General features: G+C 40.2%; 2 protein-coding genes across 2 annotated transcripts in view; one reads left to right on the plus strand and one right to left on the minus strand.

Moving 5' to 3' along the window:
• Positions 1-1,010: 1,010 nt before the first annotated feature.
• On the minus strand, positions 1,011-19,205 carry mlycd (malonyl-CoA decarboxylase). Its single transcript, XM_058387198.1, has 5 exons — positions 18,557-19,205; positions 11,433-11,545; positions 11,168-11,324; positions 10,917-11,069; positions 1,011-3,329 (listed from the first exon to the last, which is right to left on the minus strand). Exons 1-5 carry the CDS (start codon positions 19,127-19,129, stop codon positions 2,784-2,786), a joined length of 1,542 nt encoding a protein of 513 aa, XP_058243181.1. The 5' UTR covers positions 19,130-19,205; the 3' UTR covers positions 1,011-2,783.
• zgc:173742 (DNA topoisomerase 1) overlaps positions 18,827-21,696 on the plus strand; it is a 63,849-nt gene continuing 60,979 nt past the window's right edge. The window contains exons 1-2 of the mRNA XM_058387195.1: positions 18,827-18,964; positions 21,029-21,110. The gene's annotated coding sequence lies outside the window, so the exon portion shown is untranslated. The remainder of the gene's footprint in view (positions 18,965-21,028; positions 21,111-21,696) is intronic.

The raw sequence follows: 21,696 nt of genomic DNA on the forward strand, positions 1-21,696 counted from the left end.
CTTCTTTTCTCCACCGCTCTACTTCAAATAAGCCGATTCTCTCTCAAGTGCTGCTGTCTGGATCCTCAACTGATCTGTTAGGCTACAATACAGCTCGGGTCTCTGATGTGCACCACGCTGCCATGGATTTACCCAAATACAGATCTGTTCATGGAGCAATAACAGAGAAGGTTCCCTGGCATTGTCTGGCACTTCACTAAAAGAGCTATGCAATAACAGAAAATTTTCATCTGCTGAAGGTGAGAGCGTCAATATCACTTGATCATGTTGCAGAATGTCAGGGAAATTATAAAGAAACCACTCAGGCCGGATGAGGCGGCATCGGCGTAAGTAAAAAAAAAAAAAAAAAATTGGCCTCAGCTTAGGATGAATTGATGTCAAAAGAGGAATGGAGGATATGAGATGGAGTATCCTGGCAGTTACCATAGTAACTCCACCTCCATTTACCTTTCAGTGAAGCCCTTGATGTGCTGAAGTGTACTAACACAGCACTAGGCCTGCAACTCTACATTGCTCTATTACATTCACTCTCCACTTTCTCGCTCCAAGTAAGAGAGGCTCCCTAAAGGCATGCTTTAAACGGCGGCTTTGTTCTTCCTCCTTGTGCGCCGTTAAAGTGAATATCATAAATGCGTCGATTGATTTCAAGTTTATTTCCAACTTCATTCGTTTCAAGGGCAATGCAGCTTAAAGAATACGAACAAAAATTCAATTTCACAGTCAACTGACACGTTTTTACAGGACAATCGAGTGAAAAAAAAAAACACGTGAGTGTTTACGTCTCATCAGGCTCCGTAAGGAGGAATAAAAATGGCTGGAGAGTGTTAAATCTTTCCAAATGCAGATAGAAAAAGCTGTCATGGATGCCGCCTAACGCTGATATAAATGTGTTTGCTTACTCGGACGGTTTACTTAAGATACGTTACAATCCATCTCCTAAATCTAATTTTTATCAAGCACTGAGAGCACTTAGTGTTAGCTGGGTGAGAAAAATGAGTGAATAAATGAGGTGATTGCAGACCATCGTTTATTACAAATGAATCGATATATACATAAATCTAGGTTGAAGCAAAAACACATTCTTATGAATTGTTCACTTATCCACCATACTTCTCTTGGTATATTAGGAGAAAAAAAAAATAGAGGCTGGGCCGACATAGGTGCGAGCATTTCACACTAATGGACATCACTCTAATAAAGAAATCAAAGCATTATTTCTTCTAGCGGGCTCCGCCCACTCACTCTGCCTCATTCTCTCAAACGCATGATGTGAAGCAGGGACATGACAGGCTCTGATAGATTCTTCTCACCTCATTACTCCTAGTCTTTCAAAAGCACACAACAAGCCTGCAGTGAAATAATACTTGTGTAAGTGCTGAAAGGAAGCGCACAAGCAACGTCTCAAAGGAGTGAATGGACTGTAAAGCGGTTTAGATTTTTACCTGTAAGTAAATCATGTTGAAATATTAGTTCGTATTTACAACTGAAGCTCAAACCATATAAAACTCTAAATAACACCTGATATAAAACCCGCACGCTATATACAATATGTGTTTAATTGTGATGTCCTTACAGCTCACTCTCTGTAAGCTTCTGCCAAGTTAAGAGAACCATCATTGACATTTTGACCAAATGCTTAAAATCATGAGAAAAATAAGCAAATACTCAAGCTTTCAGAGCCGCCTGTGTTAACTCACTTAAAGGAGAAATCCACCCTGAACCGACCCCTCCATCCAAACATGCAGTCCAACCACCAGGTATTGGAGATCCCAGTGGGAACTCGTCTCTACTTGAAGACAGCAACGGGGCAGCACTTTAGTTCTTTAGTCTGCTCCACTCTCAAACCTCCTCCTCGGGACATTCTACTCAAGCAGATAAGATTCGAATGCACCAAATTCAGCACTATTGTGCTTTTCATCTTGTATATCGCTAACCAGCTGAGCAGATTCTCTGCCATAGCTCTGTCTCTGTGCAACTATATTGTATAACTGCATTGCATTCTGAAAATATGAGTCCCAAGCTTGCTGTCTGCTCTACTTCCCCACTGGATTTCTCATTAATAGGACAGGAACCATCACTGGAAAAATGCTGGGAGAGGAAATCAGAGCTTATGATTTTTAAGACCTAGCAAGAAATTTACAATTTTTTATTTATGTTGATTTTTTTTCATATTAAACACCATTGTACCATGTCCCCCCGTGATGTCAGAACAATAGATGACCACTACATTTTCATTGGTATTAATGGATAATACAGCATGATAATTGCTCAAATTTCTTGTGTTTGGGGTTGAAGTTTTCCTTCAAGACTTTGGCTGATAGATGTGTCTGACTAGTGTCTTTGTTCTTAAGAAGAACAATGACATGCTAGACTAGAAGCAGAGTTTAAATATTACACTGTGGTTTGCAATATGACAAGGTACCCTTATATACCTGACTTTCTTTGTTAGGCCAACACTAGTTGGGGCGTTTTAGGCAGGTAAATGGTCCTGATACCAATATTGACTGTCTGAATACCCTACTTGCCCGAAGAAAGGTCATTCATAATACTGCCATGTAATATTTCTTCATTCCACATTTTTTCCCCCTCAGCCTCATCCAGAACAATTCGAACGATTCTTAGCTCTGACACATTTTCTAAAAAAAGCATCTCATATGGGATTGATTTCATTGCAGTTGCAATTCGCCTCCCTAACAACACAGGAGTTTGAAATAATAACCTGCTCCTTTAATTACATTTTTAAACACAAACTTGTGCAAAAGTTATTGTTCTGATCAATTTGTTCAGAGTTTGCTTTTCTTCTGAAACTGTTCGACGAGGTTGAGCACTTGGTCCGAGGCTGTGATGACTTTGTTGTGCAAGTAGGCTCTGCTGTTGATGGCAGTATCCTGCAGGAAATATCGATAGTTGACCATGATGCCGCACGAGTTGGCGATGCCTCTGGGGCTTGAATCGGCATGCCAGTTGAGCCTCCAGAGGGTGGCGCCGTTCTGGAGGTGGAAGTTGGCGACGGGGTTGAGGGCATAACTGCGCCGCTTCTCTCCGTACAGATACCAGGCACACAGGCGCATTAGGACTGGCTCCAGAGCACGGGTCAAGCGTTCAGAGCGATGCCAGTCTCCAGAGGCGAGGAGGGCACGCAGGGCATCAAGAGCAGCAGCACCGGAAACTGCTCCTGTTGCCTCCTCTACTTCCGTCCACTCGTGCTCAGAGAGCAGCTCGGTGACACGACCCTCCTTCCTGTACTGACCCAAGAAACCGTGCAGCCACGAGGTAAAGCCAGGGATAGGAGAGAGACTGGAGAACTGAGCCATGTGAGGAAATTCACTCTGTAGAAAGAGGGAAGAAATATGAAGTCAATCAATCACTAGATTGTGTTTAATCAGTCGTGTTCTTTGTGATCAAGTGAAATGCATGATATTGTGAAACATAGTCTTTATTATATTTGGTAATAAAGTCTTACATTCGGTAATAAAATCTTTATTACATTCACCTTAATTAACAATTTTCACCTTGTAATTTTTTCTGATTTGATTCAGATTAGGTTACTATGCGATATAGGCCACCGGTGGCTCACTGGTAGGTTTTTCGTCTAGCATGTGGAAGGCCCGGGTTTGATTCCCAGCCAATGCCCAAACCCCAGCCACTGGATGCAGTGCGGGTTCCAAGCCCGGATAAAAATGGGAGGGTTGCGTCAGGAAGGGCATCCGGCGTAACACCTGTACCAAGTTGTTGTGCCAGTTGGTCCGCTATGGCGACCCCTCAACCGGAGAGAACAGCCGAAAGATCAACAACAAGGTTACAGTGTGATATGCTACACCTGATTATATTGTCCAAACATTATCTATATTATATCTTCATAAAACTTTATATACAACTCCATTACAAACTGTTGCAAAGTAAACACCTCTATGCCAGGCAGGAAGGCATCAGCACTTGCCGAAATTAACTTTCTACCTACAAATTTTGCTTTTGAAGTAAAATTAGTACCTTCAACAAAAATTTTGGCAATTCAAAGAAAGGAACAAAACTTTAACTTCGCCTTTGATTCTGTGCTTCATGACAACGAGTAGCACTGCAACTCAAAAAAATGATTTAAGTCCTGATGTGGAGGAAATGTGCTGTACCAAATGTCACACCAGGAAACTGTGATGATGGGCATACAAATAATGGTGTTTAACAAATCATTCAAGTCTGTTCACTTAATGCACCTTCAGCAGCTGCTATTTTGTCCCTACTTATTTATTATGATGAACAATGTAGTATAAAGTGCATTGTTTCCTGAATTTCAAGTGCTGCTCAAGACCCTTAATGTATACATTGATATCCATGATGTATACCTTGAATGGGAGCTGAGACGGTTGCCGCAATACAGAAGATATTGCGGCCATTATTTGTCACATATTTACATTATTTACTGTCCAGTGTCCCCCAAAATAAAGATGAGGTTCCCTTCTGAGTCTGGTTCCTCTCAAGGTTTCTTCCTAGTATCAACTCAAGGGAGTTTTTCCTTGCCTCAGGCTTGCTCATTAGGGATAAATATTAGGGATAAATAGTAGCTTAACATTAAAATGTTTCTATACTTCTGTAAAGCTGCTCTGAGACAATGTCCATTATTGAAAGTGCTATACACCGATCTAGCATAACATTATGACCACCTGCCAAATATTGTGTTGGTCACCCTTTTTTTTGCCAAAACAGCCATGACCCATTGAGGCATGTACTCCACTAGATCACTGAAGGTGTGCTATGGTATCTGGCACCAAGATGTTTGCAGCAGATCCTTTAAGTCTTAAAGGATACTGACAGGACTTACAAGACTTTAATGATACTTTTGACAGATACTGACCACTGCAGACCGGGAACACCCCACAAGAGCTGCAGTTTTGGAGATGCTCTGATCCAGTCGTCTAGCCATCACAATTTGTCCCTTGTCAGACTCACTCAAATCCTTACGCTTGTCCATTTTCCCTGCTTCTAACACATCAACTTTGAGGACAAAATGTTCACTAGCTGCCTAATATATCCCACCCACTAACAGGTGCCATGATGAGGAGATCATCAATGTTATTCACTTCACCTGTCACTGCTCATAATGTTTTGCCTAATCGGTGTACAAATAAATTGAACTGAACATATATTGTTGGATAGTGTAATTATTTTCTTAACATATCCCAGTATCCCAGCCACTGAGTCACCAGTGTTAATCATGTGTCCTTAGGCTTAATAGACCATTCTGAGTCACAAAAGTAAGAGCAGTCTGTAAAAAGCTAGTTTTACACTGCCTGACTTTAATGTCACAGGCTGCTTGGAGTTTTTATTTTCTCCTTCTTCTCAAGGGACACATCACATTCCAACACGAGCTGCTCTGATTGGCCAAAAGTTCTCTGCTTCCTAAAACCGTACCTGCCCCTGGCTCTACAGGTGCACAAATCCATTTTGCTCCGTATTTCACAGAGATATGTGGTGCAAAAGTAAGAGTGTGCAGAACTTGTTATTTGTGCGTGAAAAACAGCATTGAGGTGAAGCCCGCAGCGGTAGATTCAAGCTGCTGGAGTTATTGACTTGTGTTTGTGCTAGAAAAATATCAGAGGGGAAAAAAAAATTGCATGTGTGAGAAAATATTCTACAACTCTCATCACATGAATTCGCATACCGATTTGGGCGTGTGCGAAATTTGTCCGTGACTTCCTGATGTTTGAAACGGGTGTGTGAATGTGTTGTGCACTATATTGTCACAAAAACGTGAGAGTATGAGCATCTTAATTTGTGACCTGGAGAGGAGGATTTGTGAGGCTGCAATGACGAACTTGAGAAGGTGTAACTATTGTGTTCGTGTGAGAGATAAAACAAATTCCACTGTCACAGATGTTCAGCTGTTTTGGCATCTTTAGAATGAAGAGCAGAGGACGATTAATGCACTCTGTATGGACAAGATGACATGTAGTGTCTAGCTGTTCACATACAAGAGGACCAACAATAGACGTCTCATGCTAAAAGGTAGTGACGTGTATTTTTGTGTGGCTATTTGAAGTGTGAGCCTTTTATATAATCAAAACAAACTTGATGATCCTTTCACAGAACAGCTTCCTCTGTGCTGCCAAGACTATCATAAAGCTCTGAATCTATACTCTGACAACCTGGCTTAGCCATATCAACACCTCTGCTTTTCTTTTTCCTCACTTCACTTGGACTAATATGAGCCATACCAACCCTCGTTCACACACATTCACACACTCTCTCTCTCTGTCTCTCTCTCTCTCATGGTCTATATTTGAGTCTGAAGCAGACAACAAAACAAGCCAGACTGTCAGCTTGGTCCCTGAAGGGAAAGACTAAATCTGTTTTTTTCCCCCTCCTTCTGCCTCTCCATCATTTATCAGCATGCTCTCCATCAAGCCTGTAGAGGAAGTGAGGATAAGTGTGTCTGGGGGTCATTTTCTATTCATCAGCTAAATTTACTGCAAATCCTCAGCAGTCAGCAGGCCTAAGAGAGAGAGAGAAAGAAAGAGAAAGAGAGAGAGAGAGATGTAAAGAAAGTGAAAGAAAGTAAGGGTAGAGGTGCCTCATGAGTACAACACTGCAAGACAACTTGACCCGTCTGTCTTCCTCTTAAATCACAGTACTTTTTTTTTTGTTGCCCTCCTCCGTCTTGCATCCATCACTATAGCTGTTCCCTACTGACAGAGTGAGTCACCTTCATCCCTTAGAAACACTCCACAATTCAACCACTAACACTGTCCCTGTACATAATAATTCTCATTCTCTCTCTCTCTCTCTCTCTCTCTCTCTCTCTCATACAGTATGCACTCTCTGTCTTGTGCTACATCTATACATACAGTCATTTTCTTTTAAGTCATCAGTTGTTATACTATAAAATCACCAGTAGGCGTTCCTACAACTGGTTGCCATGCTAATAATGTTCATCAGTGGGTGGTGCAACTAGCATTCCAAAGCTTTCTTGCGGATAAAATGGAATAATCTGCAAGGAAGATTTGGTGTTTGTTTATAACATTTCCGAGTGTATATATGCATCATATCATACGAGATTAAGGAGAAGCAGTGTGTACTCTTTGCCACGGATCACGTGTGCTCGACTATCTTCACTCCAATTCTTAGTTGCTGCACCAAGTCGCTCCATATTTGCATAAAGATTTGTTCATCACTGGGCATGCCCACATCCGGCCGACAAAGTCGACAGACCTCGTTAAAAAAAAAAAAGAATGATCTGTGTGTGCTTCGTCGCCGTGAGTAATACACACATCACAAGCTTTTTCACACATTGCAGAAAAGGTTGAAGGTCTATACAGTTATGCTGGCTAAAAATCTCATTACTCCAGCTTAATAACTCCATATTTCAGTATCAATATTTTGAGTTATTATCTATATACTAAAGTTAAAACAGTGCTGTTATATAAAAATTATGCAAGCTGGGGGTGTGGCCTGAAAAATAGCGAATGAGTGAATTATTTTCATTTGATTCAATGATTCAATTAATTGATTCATTGATTATATGAGTGAATTATTTTAATAAATTACATTTAATTGTTAGTTCCTGTTATCTGTCCTGTTATACTGTTAAGATTTAGAAGCTCTAAAAAGTCTTTGCTCACCAGCGTCTCCTGTATTTTCTCTCTTAAAGTTAAACCTGGGATTGAGCAACCGGAAAGCGATATCCTTCGTGAAGACTCTCCAGTGTCAGGAAACTTACTAACTGTTACAAACTGCAAGCACTAAAGAACTTCTGCCATAAATGTTACAAAGACCTCTCCTCTCCAAAAGCTTCCCCACATCAACAATTAACCATATTTTTGTCTTTTATTATCAGCCTTAGATTATGGTGGAGCTTCTGCCAGATAATTCCTTGTGTATGAACTGATAGAATAGGAAGATAATGTATTAATATAAACTAGTGCATTAATATAAATCTGTCATTTAAGTTGCAGTTGAAACTAGCTAGAGCTGTGCTTTTATAGAAAATGAATGCACACCTTCTGATTCGAGAATTTGATGGCGCTGTTGTATAAATCCAAAGATCATCCAAGTCAGTATGAAGAGAAATGAGAAGTCAAAATAGCGATATAGCACATCTTTTTTTTCACAGCTCGCCATGCAGGGAATAATTTACAAGAACACCGGTCTGAAAACATGAAAAAATTACACACGTTCACCATGCAGCGAGCGAAATCGACATACAGACAACCGTCTCCCTCACTGCAGCATGACGACTAATCACACCGATATGGATCATCTGCATGAAATTATACCCATCAGCCAAGCGTTTGCCCCCCATCCCATTTCCCCTGCCCCTTCATTCAGCTGTTGGATAGTGAGTGGCAAATCCTACAGCTCTCTCCTAAGAGCTCTTAACCTCCATTACACAAGCATCTACACCGCTCTTTTTTTCTTCAGCATATTTGAAGCAAAAGGAAAAATATTTCTATCTATAAACCAGAGTGCCTCTTATTTTGCACTCTCCCGGGTCAATTCGGCAAAGTGAGCGTACGTCTCCAACCTGGTAGATCTTCTGTATTTTTCTACATTAGTAAAAACGTCATGTGAGAGCTCATTAGTTTTACGTTTGTTTGTTCTTCTGTCTGGCTGAAATGTGAATGCGATGGAAGATGTGATTGCGCTAAAATCTGGGTGGTGCTCAGGGACTCTCACTTCATCTACTGTTTCTGCTCTCACCCTCCAGATCTACTTCTTCTGCTTGTGACTCACGTTCAGCTCCTGTAGATGCCTGTACATAGATACAGTATTCAAAAGGTCTCAAAAATGTTTATGCCCAAGACAGTGTTGCTTTAGTTGATAATCTCACTTAGAGACTGTAGATTTATACCAAAGATCTGCTGCTGTAACCACATGATCAGCATAGAACCCTTATTCATAATATACTCCTGCTAAACATCCTTTTAGATTATCATTATAGCATAAAGATGTAGAAGAGTAAAGATTTACATCCCCTAGTATCATGCGGTAGGAGTTGGAGTCAGTTTTGTTTATTCACTAAAGCCTCTTTGCATCAATACATGGTTAAAAGTGCTAGGCATATAAAATTGAACTGAATTTTTGTTTATGTATTTGTTTTTGTATTTTGTTTTATGAATGTGTGCCAGAGCAGCCACACACTCTTGATCTTCCTGGTGAATTCTGGGACATTTACTAACAAGATAGTCAATGAGTATGGTACACAGGCAGCTGGTTTGATACTCAAAGCAGTTTCTATATAACACTGGCTTCAATCCTGTTGAATTTATAGCAAGAGCAAGAAGGAGAGCCTTCTGGTTTGAAATGACTGATGGTTAGGTAGAGACACTTTCTGATCCTCATCATTTATTTTGTTGCGAGGTGCCACAGAGACCAGAGTTTCTCCACCAAGCTGGTATTTCATCATCGGCTAGAAAATATGAGAAGAACATTGCTAAATATTATGAAGAGTGGTTAAAGTTGGGGTTAAAAAATAAAAAATAAAAATGGATCCCAGCTTTAAATCTCTGCTACAGGATACACAGATTCATCTCATTTTGACTGCAATAAAGTGCACACAGCATGCTACAATACTTCCACCTATTTAATTTCATCATCTAAACTTTAAAGTCATGGGGGATATCATGAGATCACAGCTATTTACTGCATATTTGAAGGAGTCAGGTTTATAGAGGTTTCAATTCACTGAACATTAACATTATTTTTCCCCAACCTGATTTCATTCAAGCAGCCCCTGAAACACCCAGTATGAGTATTCAGTGAAGTCAGTTACAGCACTTTTTGGGCGGTTGGGACATTTTTGACAAACATGATCATAGTAACTCACTTCGCCAACTATTTTTTAATGATCATATGAAATAGCTGCAATCTAGATGGTTTAGAGAGACGAATTCAGCATGATCTCAGCATGACTAAACAGGTTGTCTTTCAATCAGTGGCTGAAATACTATGTGTATGTATTCATTACAGAAAGAAAACCCTCATAGGCAAGATAAACTTAGCATTAGATATGTCTGATGTACGTGCACTTATTGGATATTTTATCTGGTACACTTTGTAGGTATATAATTACTGCCCAGCTGCTGCGATGCATCATTCATCAGATTACCTTTACCCCACTGGTCACCATAGAACCACCATGTGGTCATGATACACTGAATGCTGACCAGATAGCACTTGAGTGGCAACAGTGACACTGTGACAGTAGTGACGGTGACATGGGACAAAAGCAGTGTTATTGTTGTGTATCAGGAACAATGAGTGTCTCTATAAAGTAACTGTACTTAATAAATTGTCAACTGAGTGTGTACCATGTTTGTAGAAGCCTTGGAAAACCTTTGGATGGTGCTGAATTTTGGCAGAACGTTTGGACCAACATTGGGTTTTTCTGCCAATAATATACTTTGACTCCTCAAATTTAAGAAAAGATATTTCATTTAAACTATTTTGAAATGTAGTTATTAACTTTTTAACTTTGAATCAAAGTGATGTTGCTTCTATGGTCATATTTATTGGTCTTAGATTTTACTTACCATATGTCAAATTATATACAAATAAATCAATTCATAGCTGTTGACTTTATATCAATCAGTATGTTGCTGTTTTTCAGTGAAACTGAAATGAAATTTCAATTCTTCTCTTCTTTCTCTTATTGAAGGAATAAGATTTTAAAACGTTTTCAAGAGAAGCCTATTTCAGGAAAGCCTAGTTTCCAAAAGCATCCATAATTGAAAATCTTAATTCCCCATGTGAAAGGTTTTCCTAGGCTACCACACATACATTTTATATATATATATATATATATATATATATATATATATATATATATATATATATATATATATATATATATATATATATGTATCTAATATATATATCTCATGTACTACATCTCTGACCAGACTGTCTCTGATCATCACACTAACCTGCAGCTCTCGCACCACCCTCTTGATGAGGTAATTGCCGAGCTCCACCCCCTGCAGACCAGCCTGGGTGGAGGAGATGGAGTAGAAGATGGCTGTATTGATTTTATCCACTTCCTCTACTGCATCCAATGTGGTGAACTCTCGCACAATACTCTAACCAACGAACAAAATAGATGACAGTCAGTAAAGTGACTGTGAGCAGGAATAAACAGTGTGTGAATAAACAGTGTAGTGAATTAGTGTTCACTAACCTGGATGTTATCCGATATGTCCTGTGTGAGGGCTACGTGTAAGACTACTAGAGGTTCTCCAGGCATGGAGGCGTGTGTGAAGGAGTAGCAGCGTCTGTAAGGCCCGACTCTGCGCTTTATGTCTGTCCAGTTACGCACTGGGTGCACTGCTTCATACCTGTAAATATGCACACTCTGATCAGCAAATGCTAGTAAACTTCATGTGTGATTCTGATTTAATAATTATAATAATAATAAAGCACTCTGTAAAGGCCTTGGATCTTACTGGCTGATCTTCTGAAGGAGCTCACAAGGGGACTGCCATGTGATTCTCTCTAACCGGAGAAGCCCAACAGAGAACCACTCAGACAGGAGGCTCTTCAAAGTGCTGTTAAGATCCTACAACACACACACACACACACACACACAAAATTAGATTTAATTCAATCCTACAACAGCTTGTTTCTATAGCTTTCCAAATCAGCTAACAACTCTTCATTAGTTGACAGGATGTGTATGTTAGCTAATGAAATCTCTCTCTAGTATGGAAATCAAAGAATTTATTCAAGTAAACTAATTCAACACTAATTTCATTTGCCTCCGGATTACGTTACGTCTGATGCATATGTAAAATCTCACGGCTCCTCAGCACATTAATATTTCACAGCCGGGTTCTGATCTTCTGCAGGCTGGCATGTTGAGTTTCGGATTTAGACAAATCAGATTTCTCTCTGCAGGCTACTGCACTCTAGGCCTGTTTGTTTGCCCTTCAGCTGATGTTATTAGATGAGCTCCGAGAGAAAGAGAGAGAGAGAGAGAGAGAAAGAGAGAGAGAGAGAGAGAGAGAGAGAGAGAGAGAGAGAGAACAGAGCAGATCTCTGGTAAACATAACGCAATTTCAGCAAGGAGTCACGCTACTCCAGTGGGTCAGCTTTCATATCTAAAGAAGTTCACAGAATTGCACTCTTGTGCCGAATCACATAGAGGAACAGACACGTGAACATCGTTGTACATGAACCCTTAGGCGTTCTTGTCAGTTAGATCTGTTTGAACAGCCTTGTGTTGTTCTGTGTGTATGTTGATTCTTAGGAGAGATATTAAGCTCTACATTAAAATAGGAGTCTGTTAAAACACCATCACAAATGTCCAGAAAGAGCCACATGCTTTTGTCATGACTCACAGGTTTGTAGGAAATTGCCTGTATTTTAACACTCCATCCTTAAATTGCCCTTATGTTTTTCATTTCTATCATGCCATTACAGTATTAGCTCAGGTTTGGAGAGTCAAAGTAGACTTCAGTAGGAGAAAACAGATATATATTGTTTTTAGAATCGAAAATAAAAGGCGGACAAGTCTGAATCGCTAGTCTGAATCCTGGTGATGCCACAGACATCCGTGACTGAGAGCCAAGGCAGCAAGACTCTCCATACTCTCTAGTTGGGAAGAATGGGGTACTCTTTCTCCGCTGTCAATCACAGCAACCGTGAGCTCAAGAGCGTGAATAACGTTTTCTTCCGACTGTGTTTCTCTGCCCTGTGATTCAGCATGAGCAGCAGTTCCAAAAGATAACTTTGGCTGGCCTTGGAGGGAGCACATGGTACCCTTCACCCTGCCTGGCTGGTAGTGTGTGATAGAGGAAAGCTGGCTGGTGTGTGGAGGCCAAATTGGGTGGCCAAATTGGAAAAAGAAAAAAAAATCTATCTATGTATCTATCTAGGAATATAAAAGTAAAAGTACAAGTGTGTTTGTTCACACTAGCAACTGAGAAGTCCCTTGTGGGTGTTCAGCAACCATTTAAATGGGAAATAACTGCAGGAACTAAGAGGAATCATTCAAGCCAGTCACTTGCATTTGACACTTCTCCATGCCATACCTAATTTGCATAGAACTGAGAAAATGGCACTTGAAATGTCACATGTTTCATAGCCATCTTGTCATATACCGGTGTTGCCGGAACCATGGCTCTATGTCATGCACATACAGAGAAAATAACTGCTCTCCTGTCACTTGCTAGTATGAGTGTAGGGTATACCAGAGAACTAAGACACTCAGAAATAATTATTTTGAAAACATATTTAATTTGTCAATTATGTGGAATTCAAAGTACACAAGGCAACCTACTCATCACTTTCTTTATGGTAATACTATAATCACTACTGACTCACTACAAGCTAGTGGCCATGATACACTCTTCCAAGTCATATGTGAAAGTTGAAAAGGTCATCTGTATGAGGCTTCAGTAGAAGACCTGTGCATAACTATCTTTCTACTTTTGCAGATTCCTGTTCTTTAAACAAGTTAAGGTGAGAAGACATTCCACTTTCCGTTAGTGCCGATACGTTTAGAGCCGTACAAGTCTTCAAGGCAAAACAATGCAGAGGCGCTAGAGCCCAAACAGTGAAATTTCCCATCAGTTGTAGCCAGAGGAGCCGTGCAGGAGAAAAGCCCCTGAGCACCAAGACATATAAAGCAGCGCAGTCTGCAAGTTGCTTCTCTTTTCTGTCGATCACAAGTCTAGTTTGTGTTTTGTCCCTGCCTCAGAGCCTTCACTAACTACATTTCCACTTAACTTTTATAAGGGGCGGAAAAAAAAAGAATCGACCCAACTTTTGACAGAGAAATGATGTCTAAGCACTTACGGGATATTATTCCACTTTAAACGTCAGGACAACTGACAGCACTTTCAAAATTATGCACCTATCACTGTTTTGCATTTGCTTACGTGGCTCAAGAACTTGAGGATAGATCACGGCATCACGCAGCAGATATACGGTATCATGCTCTAGGCCAAAATGTTCTAAACTACAGTGCTCTCAGAATTTGTTTGCAGCTATAAGTGAAATAGCACACTGAGGTGAATAAAATACATAATAAATAAGTCACGTAACTAATGTATGCAAAGCCTTCCTCTGGATATTATGTCTTGATGAATCCGTTGGCAATGTTTCTGAATGGTTTTTGCCATGTCATACTTTTAACGTGACTACAGAGAGCGAGGCACTCATATCCTCCCTCCTTTCCAGTGGCTGTTATTATTCTTGCCTTAGAAGATCTGCCCATTATGATGAACACTGCTGTCATTTGGCCCTGTAGGCTATTAGGGATGACATCCACCATCCAGTCAGCCGGATTCTGTTTCTAGACATGGGAGCTCCTTGGGTCTTCCATCCACTGCACATAAATAGCTCTTTTGATGATCATGAGGAAAAGCCACAAAGATACCACAATCCATCTTCAGGATCTGGAAAATCCTGAGCCCTGTCCTGGTTTTCATTCATTAAACACTGCAAAATCAACCAGCTGATATGTAAGTGAACCCAGGAATCAAGCAGAAAGTCACACCAGATGCCAATCTGGTCACCAACATGTGAAAAGTAGGCTTATCATATTTGCTGAAGGGACTGCTAGCAAAAAGGCAGTCAACAGAGAAACACATTTCAGTTCATCGTCCTAGGTGAGCTCACGAGGGGAGATCTTGAGGTACTCCAGTACAAGGGTGAGATCCCACTGCTGGTTCTTGGGGAAGTGTGTCAGACAATAGCTTGTTGCTCCCTTTAGGAAGGATTTGACAGGGTGATGAGCTCCCAGAGACACCTAATCAACTGAGGTTAAAAAAAAACGGTGCAATGGGCACCACATACACATTCATTATGGGGACTTTCTGCCAGAGTAGGAATGCTAGAACTCTAGAAACTGGCCAGTGCATTAGCTCCAGATATGCATCATTTGCAACAGTTAACACCTGAGAGCTTATAAGGATATTTATCAGAGATTCCAGCATTCAGGAGTAATCCTCAACCTATCTTTTCACTCTGGATGGTCAGACCTACGGGTAACCTGGCCAAGGACGGTAAATATTTTCTTTTATTTGGGACAATAGATCTATTTGAAGCCACTAAAGCATTCTGTCCACAAGAACAGGCAACAGGTCTCAGGGGACTCTGTGGTCTGTAAATTAAATATTCTGTACAATGTGGGCAGAAACAGTGGTAGAGGTGTAAAGAGTGGACACTGAGGCCAGTGGTGGGCCAGTGCTGACCTTGGGGACTGAGTGGAGAACAGAGGAATGGCACACGCCACAAAGTACTGGGAAACGAGTACCACACTGAGCAAAAGAACAGTTCACAGCTTGCTTGCAGACTGCTTGGTCGTAAGATAACAAGGCTAGTAATTGAACAAGGGAACCCAACTCAAGCTAGCCACAGATTTCCAAAAAAATGATCAAATATTATCAGTGCAGCTGTGCTTACCTGTTGCTTTGACCTTAAAGACGTTTATGAAGCACTTTCAAAGACAAAATGCACATGAAGCCATATATGTGTAATAGGTCAGGGGAAGGATGGTCATATGACAACAGTAATATCAAGTGGCATGTCATGATGTCACTTTATGACATTGCTGAAAGTCTTGGCATGGATATATTGGAACATCTTCCAATGAATGTTCAGAGCATATTGCATTCTATGTCCAAAAATATATTTACGTTTACATATATGGCATTTGGCAGACGCTCTGATCCAGAACGACTTACAGGAGTGGGTTTGAAGTGTCTATCAATGTATGTTTGTGATTTATCCTAAAGGTGGAGTATGAAAATCAGCTGCCTGCACTTTTTGCACTACTGAACACTACACTGCTCACCTACATTGTGTACCACTACTGCATCATGTGTATGTGTTGTATATACTGAGTCCCACATATTGTTGTTGTCCAGTTTAAGGACACTACAGTGGCCCATCCAATTTGCATATTTGATTTTGGCACAGTTTTTACTCTTGATACAAATTGAGTCCTATATGTATACTGTGCATACTGCCTTATGTGAATACGGTACATTCTGTATAGGTGTGCACCAGAGCTCCCCCCCCCCTCGTTCACTTGTGGATATGATGAATTGAAAATATGATTTGATTTGGATTAATAGAAATAAATATTATTTACATATAAGAGAGCCTTATCATTTTCTGACTAGAATAATAATTCATCAGAAGGCTTGGGGTGAAACACTATCTATGTAGAAGCCTATTACGCCTCGATACTTGGGACTTAATATGCAATGCGAGCAGGTCAAAATGTTTTCCCAACAAAATTTTCTGAAATTTTTCACGTAGTCAAAACATCAAACAGCTTTACCCTTGCCTCAGTGCACAAAATTTAACATCTCTAAGAACGACGCCATGTGATGTACGATGATGCATGATGATGCACTGACTGCTCTGGAAGTGCCTTTAAATCATTTCACGCTTGCTTTGAAGGGTTTGCCTCCCTGTCAATTATAAGTTTAAACCCCTCTATTGACCATGCACATCTTAATCGTCCTTCAATCAAGTTTTTAATGGAGCTTTTAAGCATATTATTAAGTGTGATTCAGTTTGAATGTCAGACTATGGTTAAGGCATCGAAATGAAATCACACTGTAATCAGGGAAAAATACCGAGAGGTTCATTCTCTTATAAAATGAGAACAAGAAGTGATGCTAAAGAACCAGAACAAATGACATGCTGCCTGGTTCTTCAACACTTAAAAGTTTCTCTACCTTGCCCAAAACATCTGGAAAGTTAGTTATCTTATCTTCTGTCCATTAGCACATTTTGTTTAGTCCATATCTTTAGCTGTCCTGTGACAATTCACCCAAATCTATGCCTCCAAAATATTCTGTAGCTTTTAAACCACAGCAGTGGTCACACTCAGAGATCGAAATAAGCAAAACCTTGTTATCGACTGTCTCTGGTTGTGACGTCAAATCAGCCATCAGTGAAAATCGTAACACGTATAGGACGGATGAACTCAACTCACGACCAAAGAACTGTTTTGCAACGTGAGATTGCTTTCTATGGAAGCTCTGTGCTGCCACGCATGAAATCAAAATAAATCTCATCAATATCTAGTTATAATGAGAAAGATCATGGAATTCTATAAATAATGTAACATCATTACATGAACATAATACGTTGTTATTATGTGAAAGTATCACACTACAATGAGAAAAATGTCTTGCTCTTATGTTAAAAGATCATTTTAAAAGAAATACATTGGCAAATCAAAGCTTGCTAGGAGGAAATATAGAGTATAGTTGGACCTTGGTTCCTGTCCTGTCTGCGTCAAAGGGGATTCCTGAGTCTCAGCTTAGTGTCCAAAGTTTTTAATAGAAGCCAGATAGCATTTTGCATAACAGCATTATGCAGCCTGCAGACATTCAATATGCTGGAATTTGCAACCGTGAGGACCAAGTGGATGAGCTAGGAATAAAGCAACCTGTAAAAGGTCTAAAGAATTTATGGGTGATTATAAATCCTGTGAATTGAGAATATTTCATAATGTTTGTATATGAATGCAATGCCAACTATAAATAAATAAATATTAAATAAAATTTTAACAAATAAAAAAAAAAGAAGTTATGTTTCTTTTATAACATTTATCTTGTACATGTATCTTGTTGATATTTCCTGAAATAACGTCACATTTTGTGTGATTTTGGCAAAATAATGCAATGGATTTTTCTCATGAATTTTTTTTTTCTTACATTAATTAAATATTTTTATGCAATAGCGTGAACTCCATAATAAACTTTTCTCATAATAATGTTTTTTATAATATTAATTAAATATTTTTATGTAATAGAGTGACCTCCATAATAACATTTTTCTCATAAAAATGTTTTTTTTTTTTTGTATTAATTAAAATATTTTAGGTAATAGAGTGACCTCCATAATAACATTTTTCTCATAATAATGTTTTTTTTTTTGTATTAATTTAAATATTTTAGGTAATAGAGTGACCTCCATCATTTTTTTTCACATAATAATGGTGGGATGATCAGAAGGTTGCGAGTTCAAATCCCAAAAGCTCCATCACTGCTGGGCCCTTGGGCAAGGCCCTTAACTCTCAGTTATTAAAAAAATACAGAAATAAAATGCCAGAAATGTGTGATTGTTTTGATCGATATCTTTGACAGCAAAAATTTGTCAAAAATCATGCACTCTGAACTCACCCACATGCGACTGCTTGATAAAAAAATAATTCTAATAATAAGCGAAACTTGAAGTGAAATGCATTTGAAATGGTTCCCCCCCCCCTATTAGTAATCAGTAGCCAAACACAGTGCAATGCCAAACTTGTTACAGTGTCATGCCACACTTATGTTATGGTGTAATGCCACAGTAGGGGAAAGAGTTGAACTTTCACTGCTGAAGTAGGGTAAAAGTCAGGCACTGTCTGAGCTCATGTTACTCTACAACCTCATGGCACAGATACCAGAAGCTGAAGTGGGTTAAAGGGCACTGGTGGTGTTATGTAAACAGTCTCAGGCACTTTTACACACGCCAACCCACAGTAATTTCAAGTGCAAAAGACTTGTGTGAAATGTTAAACGTTAACAGTCAGTGCAAAGACTGGAATTGAGAATTTTACCCTCAAGTGTGGGCTGTCAGTAACTTTGGAGGTAAAGTCAAGAACATCAGCTCGGAGGTCCACCAGAAACTTCACCCCTCCCTCCACCCTGCTAATGTGGTTCAGTAACTGTTTGTATCTTGGGGTTAAACTGTAACGCAGTCTGTCTTCAGCCTGTAATATAGTAGCTAAGTCCCGTAACTGTGTATCCACCAGCTTCCGTGCCATTTCAGCAGCTCCTCTGTGATCCACTCCATACTCCCTGGCCAGCATTTCCAGAAACACGAGTCTCTGCTCCTTTCCCAGGTTTCTGTAGTAGTGCATGAAGTCCAGGCTGTTGGAGTCAGGGGGTGGAGGGGATTTATCTCTTGTCTCATAATTCGGTACCGGAGCCACAGTCCTCCGCAGCATCTCTTCCATGACCCTCATGTGTGTATGATGCCGATTGTTTTTAATATTATTACTGCTGTTATTGTGTCCTGCGACGGAGGAACACGAACGCCAGGTCAACAGTCTGAAGCTCTGGACAGGATCAGAAACACAGCGGTATCGCCAGGTCCTGGAGAAAGTAGACACAAATCTGCTCGCTATCATGGCACACGCGATTTATAAAGCACTGCTCAATACCAAAATAAACCGCTTTGACTTCATGGAATAGTAAAGCACTTCCGGGTTCTTAAAGACGAAGCGCTCTTGACAGTGTTGCCAGATGCGATTTTAACAAACTGAACGTTCGCACTTGTCTGTAAGTGGACTCCTATAACTTAGGCAAATGAAATAAAAACGGACATTTTACTTTTCCCAAATGAAATAAAATTCTCCAAAGCATTTGAACAGAGAACCGAACAGGTCAGCTCAGAATTTTACACAAATCTTAAACACGGCAAAGCATGATTTGTCGCACACCTGGCAACCCAGTCACCTGCTGCTTAGTCCAGAGCTCGGCTGAAATGAACTAGCGATTTTTTTGTTTGATGCATTTTGACAATGCAAAAACATATCTATCTATCTATGTCTGTCTGTCTATCTATCTGTCTGTCTGCCTATCTATCTATCTATCTATCTATCTATCTATCTATCTATCTATAGGGGTTGGACAATGAAACTGAAACGCCTGGGTTTAGACCACAATAATTCATTAGTATGGTGTAGGGCCTCCTTTTGCGGCCAATACAGCATCAATTCGTCTTGGGAATGACAGATACAAGTCCTGCACAGTGGCCAGAGGGATTATGAGCCATTCTTCTTGCAGAATAGTGGCCAGGTCACTACGTGATGCTGGTGGAGGAAAACGTTTCCTGACTCGCTCCTCCAAAACACACCAAAGTGGCTCAATAATATTTAGATCTGGTGACTGTGCAGGCCATGGGAGATGTTCAACTTCACTTTCATGTTCATCAAACCACTCTGTCACCAGTCTTGCTGTGTGTATTGGTGCATTATCATCCTGATACACGGCACCACCTTCAGGATACAATGTTTGAACCATTGGGTGCACATGGTCCTCCAGAATGGTTCGGTAGTCCTTGGCAGTGACGCGCCCATCTAGCACAAGTATTGGGCCTAGGGAATGCCATGATATTGCAGCCCAAACCATCACTGATCCACCCCCATGCTTCACTCGGGTACGCTTCTTTGGGGCTTCTCCACACCGTAACTCTCCCGGATGTGGGAAAGACAGAGAAGGTGGACTCATCTGAGAACAATACATGTTTCACATTGTCCACAGCTCAAGCTTCTGGCACCACTGAAACCGACGTTTGGCATTGGCACGAGTGACCAAAGGTTTGGCTATAGCAGCCCGGCCATGTACATTGACCCTGTGGAGCTCCCGACGGACAGTTTTGGTGGAAACAGGAGAGTTGAGGTGCACATTTAATTCTGCAGTGAGTTGGGCAGCTGTGGTTTTATGTTTTTTGGATACAATCTGGGTTAGCACCCGGACATCCCTTTCAGACAGCTTCCTCTTGCATCCACAGTTACTCCTGTTGGATGGGGTTCGTCCTTCTTGGTGGTATGCTGACATTACCCTGGATACCGTGGCTCTTGATACATCACAAAGACTTGCTGTCTTAGTCACAGATGCGCCAGTCGAGACGTGCACCAACAATTTGTCCTCTTTTGAACTCTGATATGTCACCCATAATGTTGTGTGCATTGCAATATTTTAAGCAAAACTGTGTTATTACTCTGCTAATTAAACCTTCACACTCTGCTCTTACTGGTGGAATGTGCAATCAATGAAGATTGGCCACCAGGCTGGTCAAATTTAGCCATGAAACGTCCAACACTAAATTGGCCAGTGTTTCAGTTTCATTGTCCAACCCCTGTATCTGTCTGTCCGCCCGTCCATCCATCCATCCATCCATCCATCCATCCATCTATCTATCTATCTATCTATCTATCTATCTATCTATCTATCTATCTCCCAAGATTGTCTTACAAAGTATACAAATAAACACCCATAAAGTTTGTCTAATTATCTGTCTGTAGTTTACAAAGTCACATCCAATCCCACAATCCGTCTCAGCTGTGCTGCTGCTCTGCCTGTCCGCCGTGTGGAGAAGCTGTGACTGTGAGTGGAGGCTAATCAGCTCGGGATAATTGTGTCCTTTAGCTTCTCTCACGTTTTAGATAAAATATATTTTCAGTTATACATTTCAGCAGTATGTAACAGTGATTTTTATCATCCTGCCTTTAAATGTAGGGTTTTTGATTTTTAGCTTAGTGACCTGTTAGCCAAGCTAAGTGCCGATGATATCTAGCTAGTTAGCTTTAATTGAGCTAGCCACAATGCAGGGCATTCTAGTCTTTTTCTTGCTAATTAAACAAAAATATGAATGCATCCTAATATGTATACAAATATTTATATTTAATTTATATTTATACTTAGTCACGAATGAGTTCATAAAGACAAATTTAAAGGCGAATAAGAATGGTTTGAATTAAAAAAATAAAAAACTAACAGGGACGCACGTGGAATCCTAAATCCCTACATGTGTCCTAGATAGGTGCACTACCTAGGGTATGAAACGGTGGCTTTTACACCCTATGTAGTGTACCATGTGTCCTTTGTAGTGGCATTTAGGATTTAGCCATGGATGATTGGCCACATGGACGTATTAACAGAAAACGGTTCAGTTAGCAACAAAATAGAGTAG

This window comes from Hemibagrus wyckioides, linkage group LG04 (genome assembly GCF_019097595.1).
Source record: "Hemibagrus wyckioides isolate EC202008001 linkage group LG04, SWU_Hwy_1.0, whole genome shotgun sequence".
Lineage (NCBI taxonomy): Eukaryota > Metazoa > Chordata > Actinopteri > Siluriformes > Bagridae > Hemibagrus > Hemibagrus wyckioides.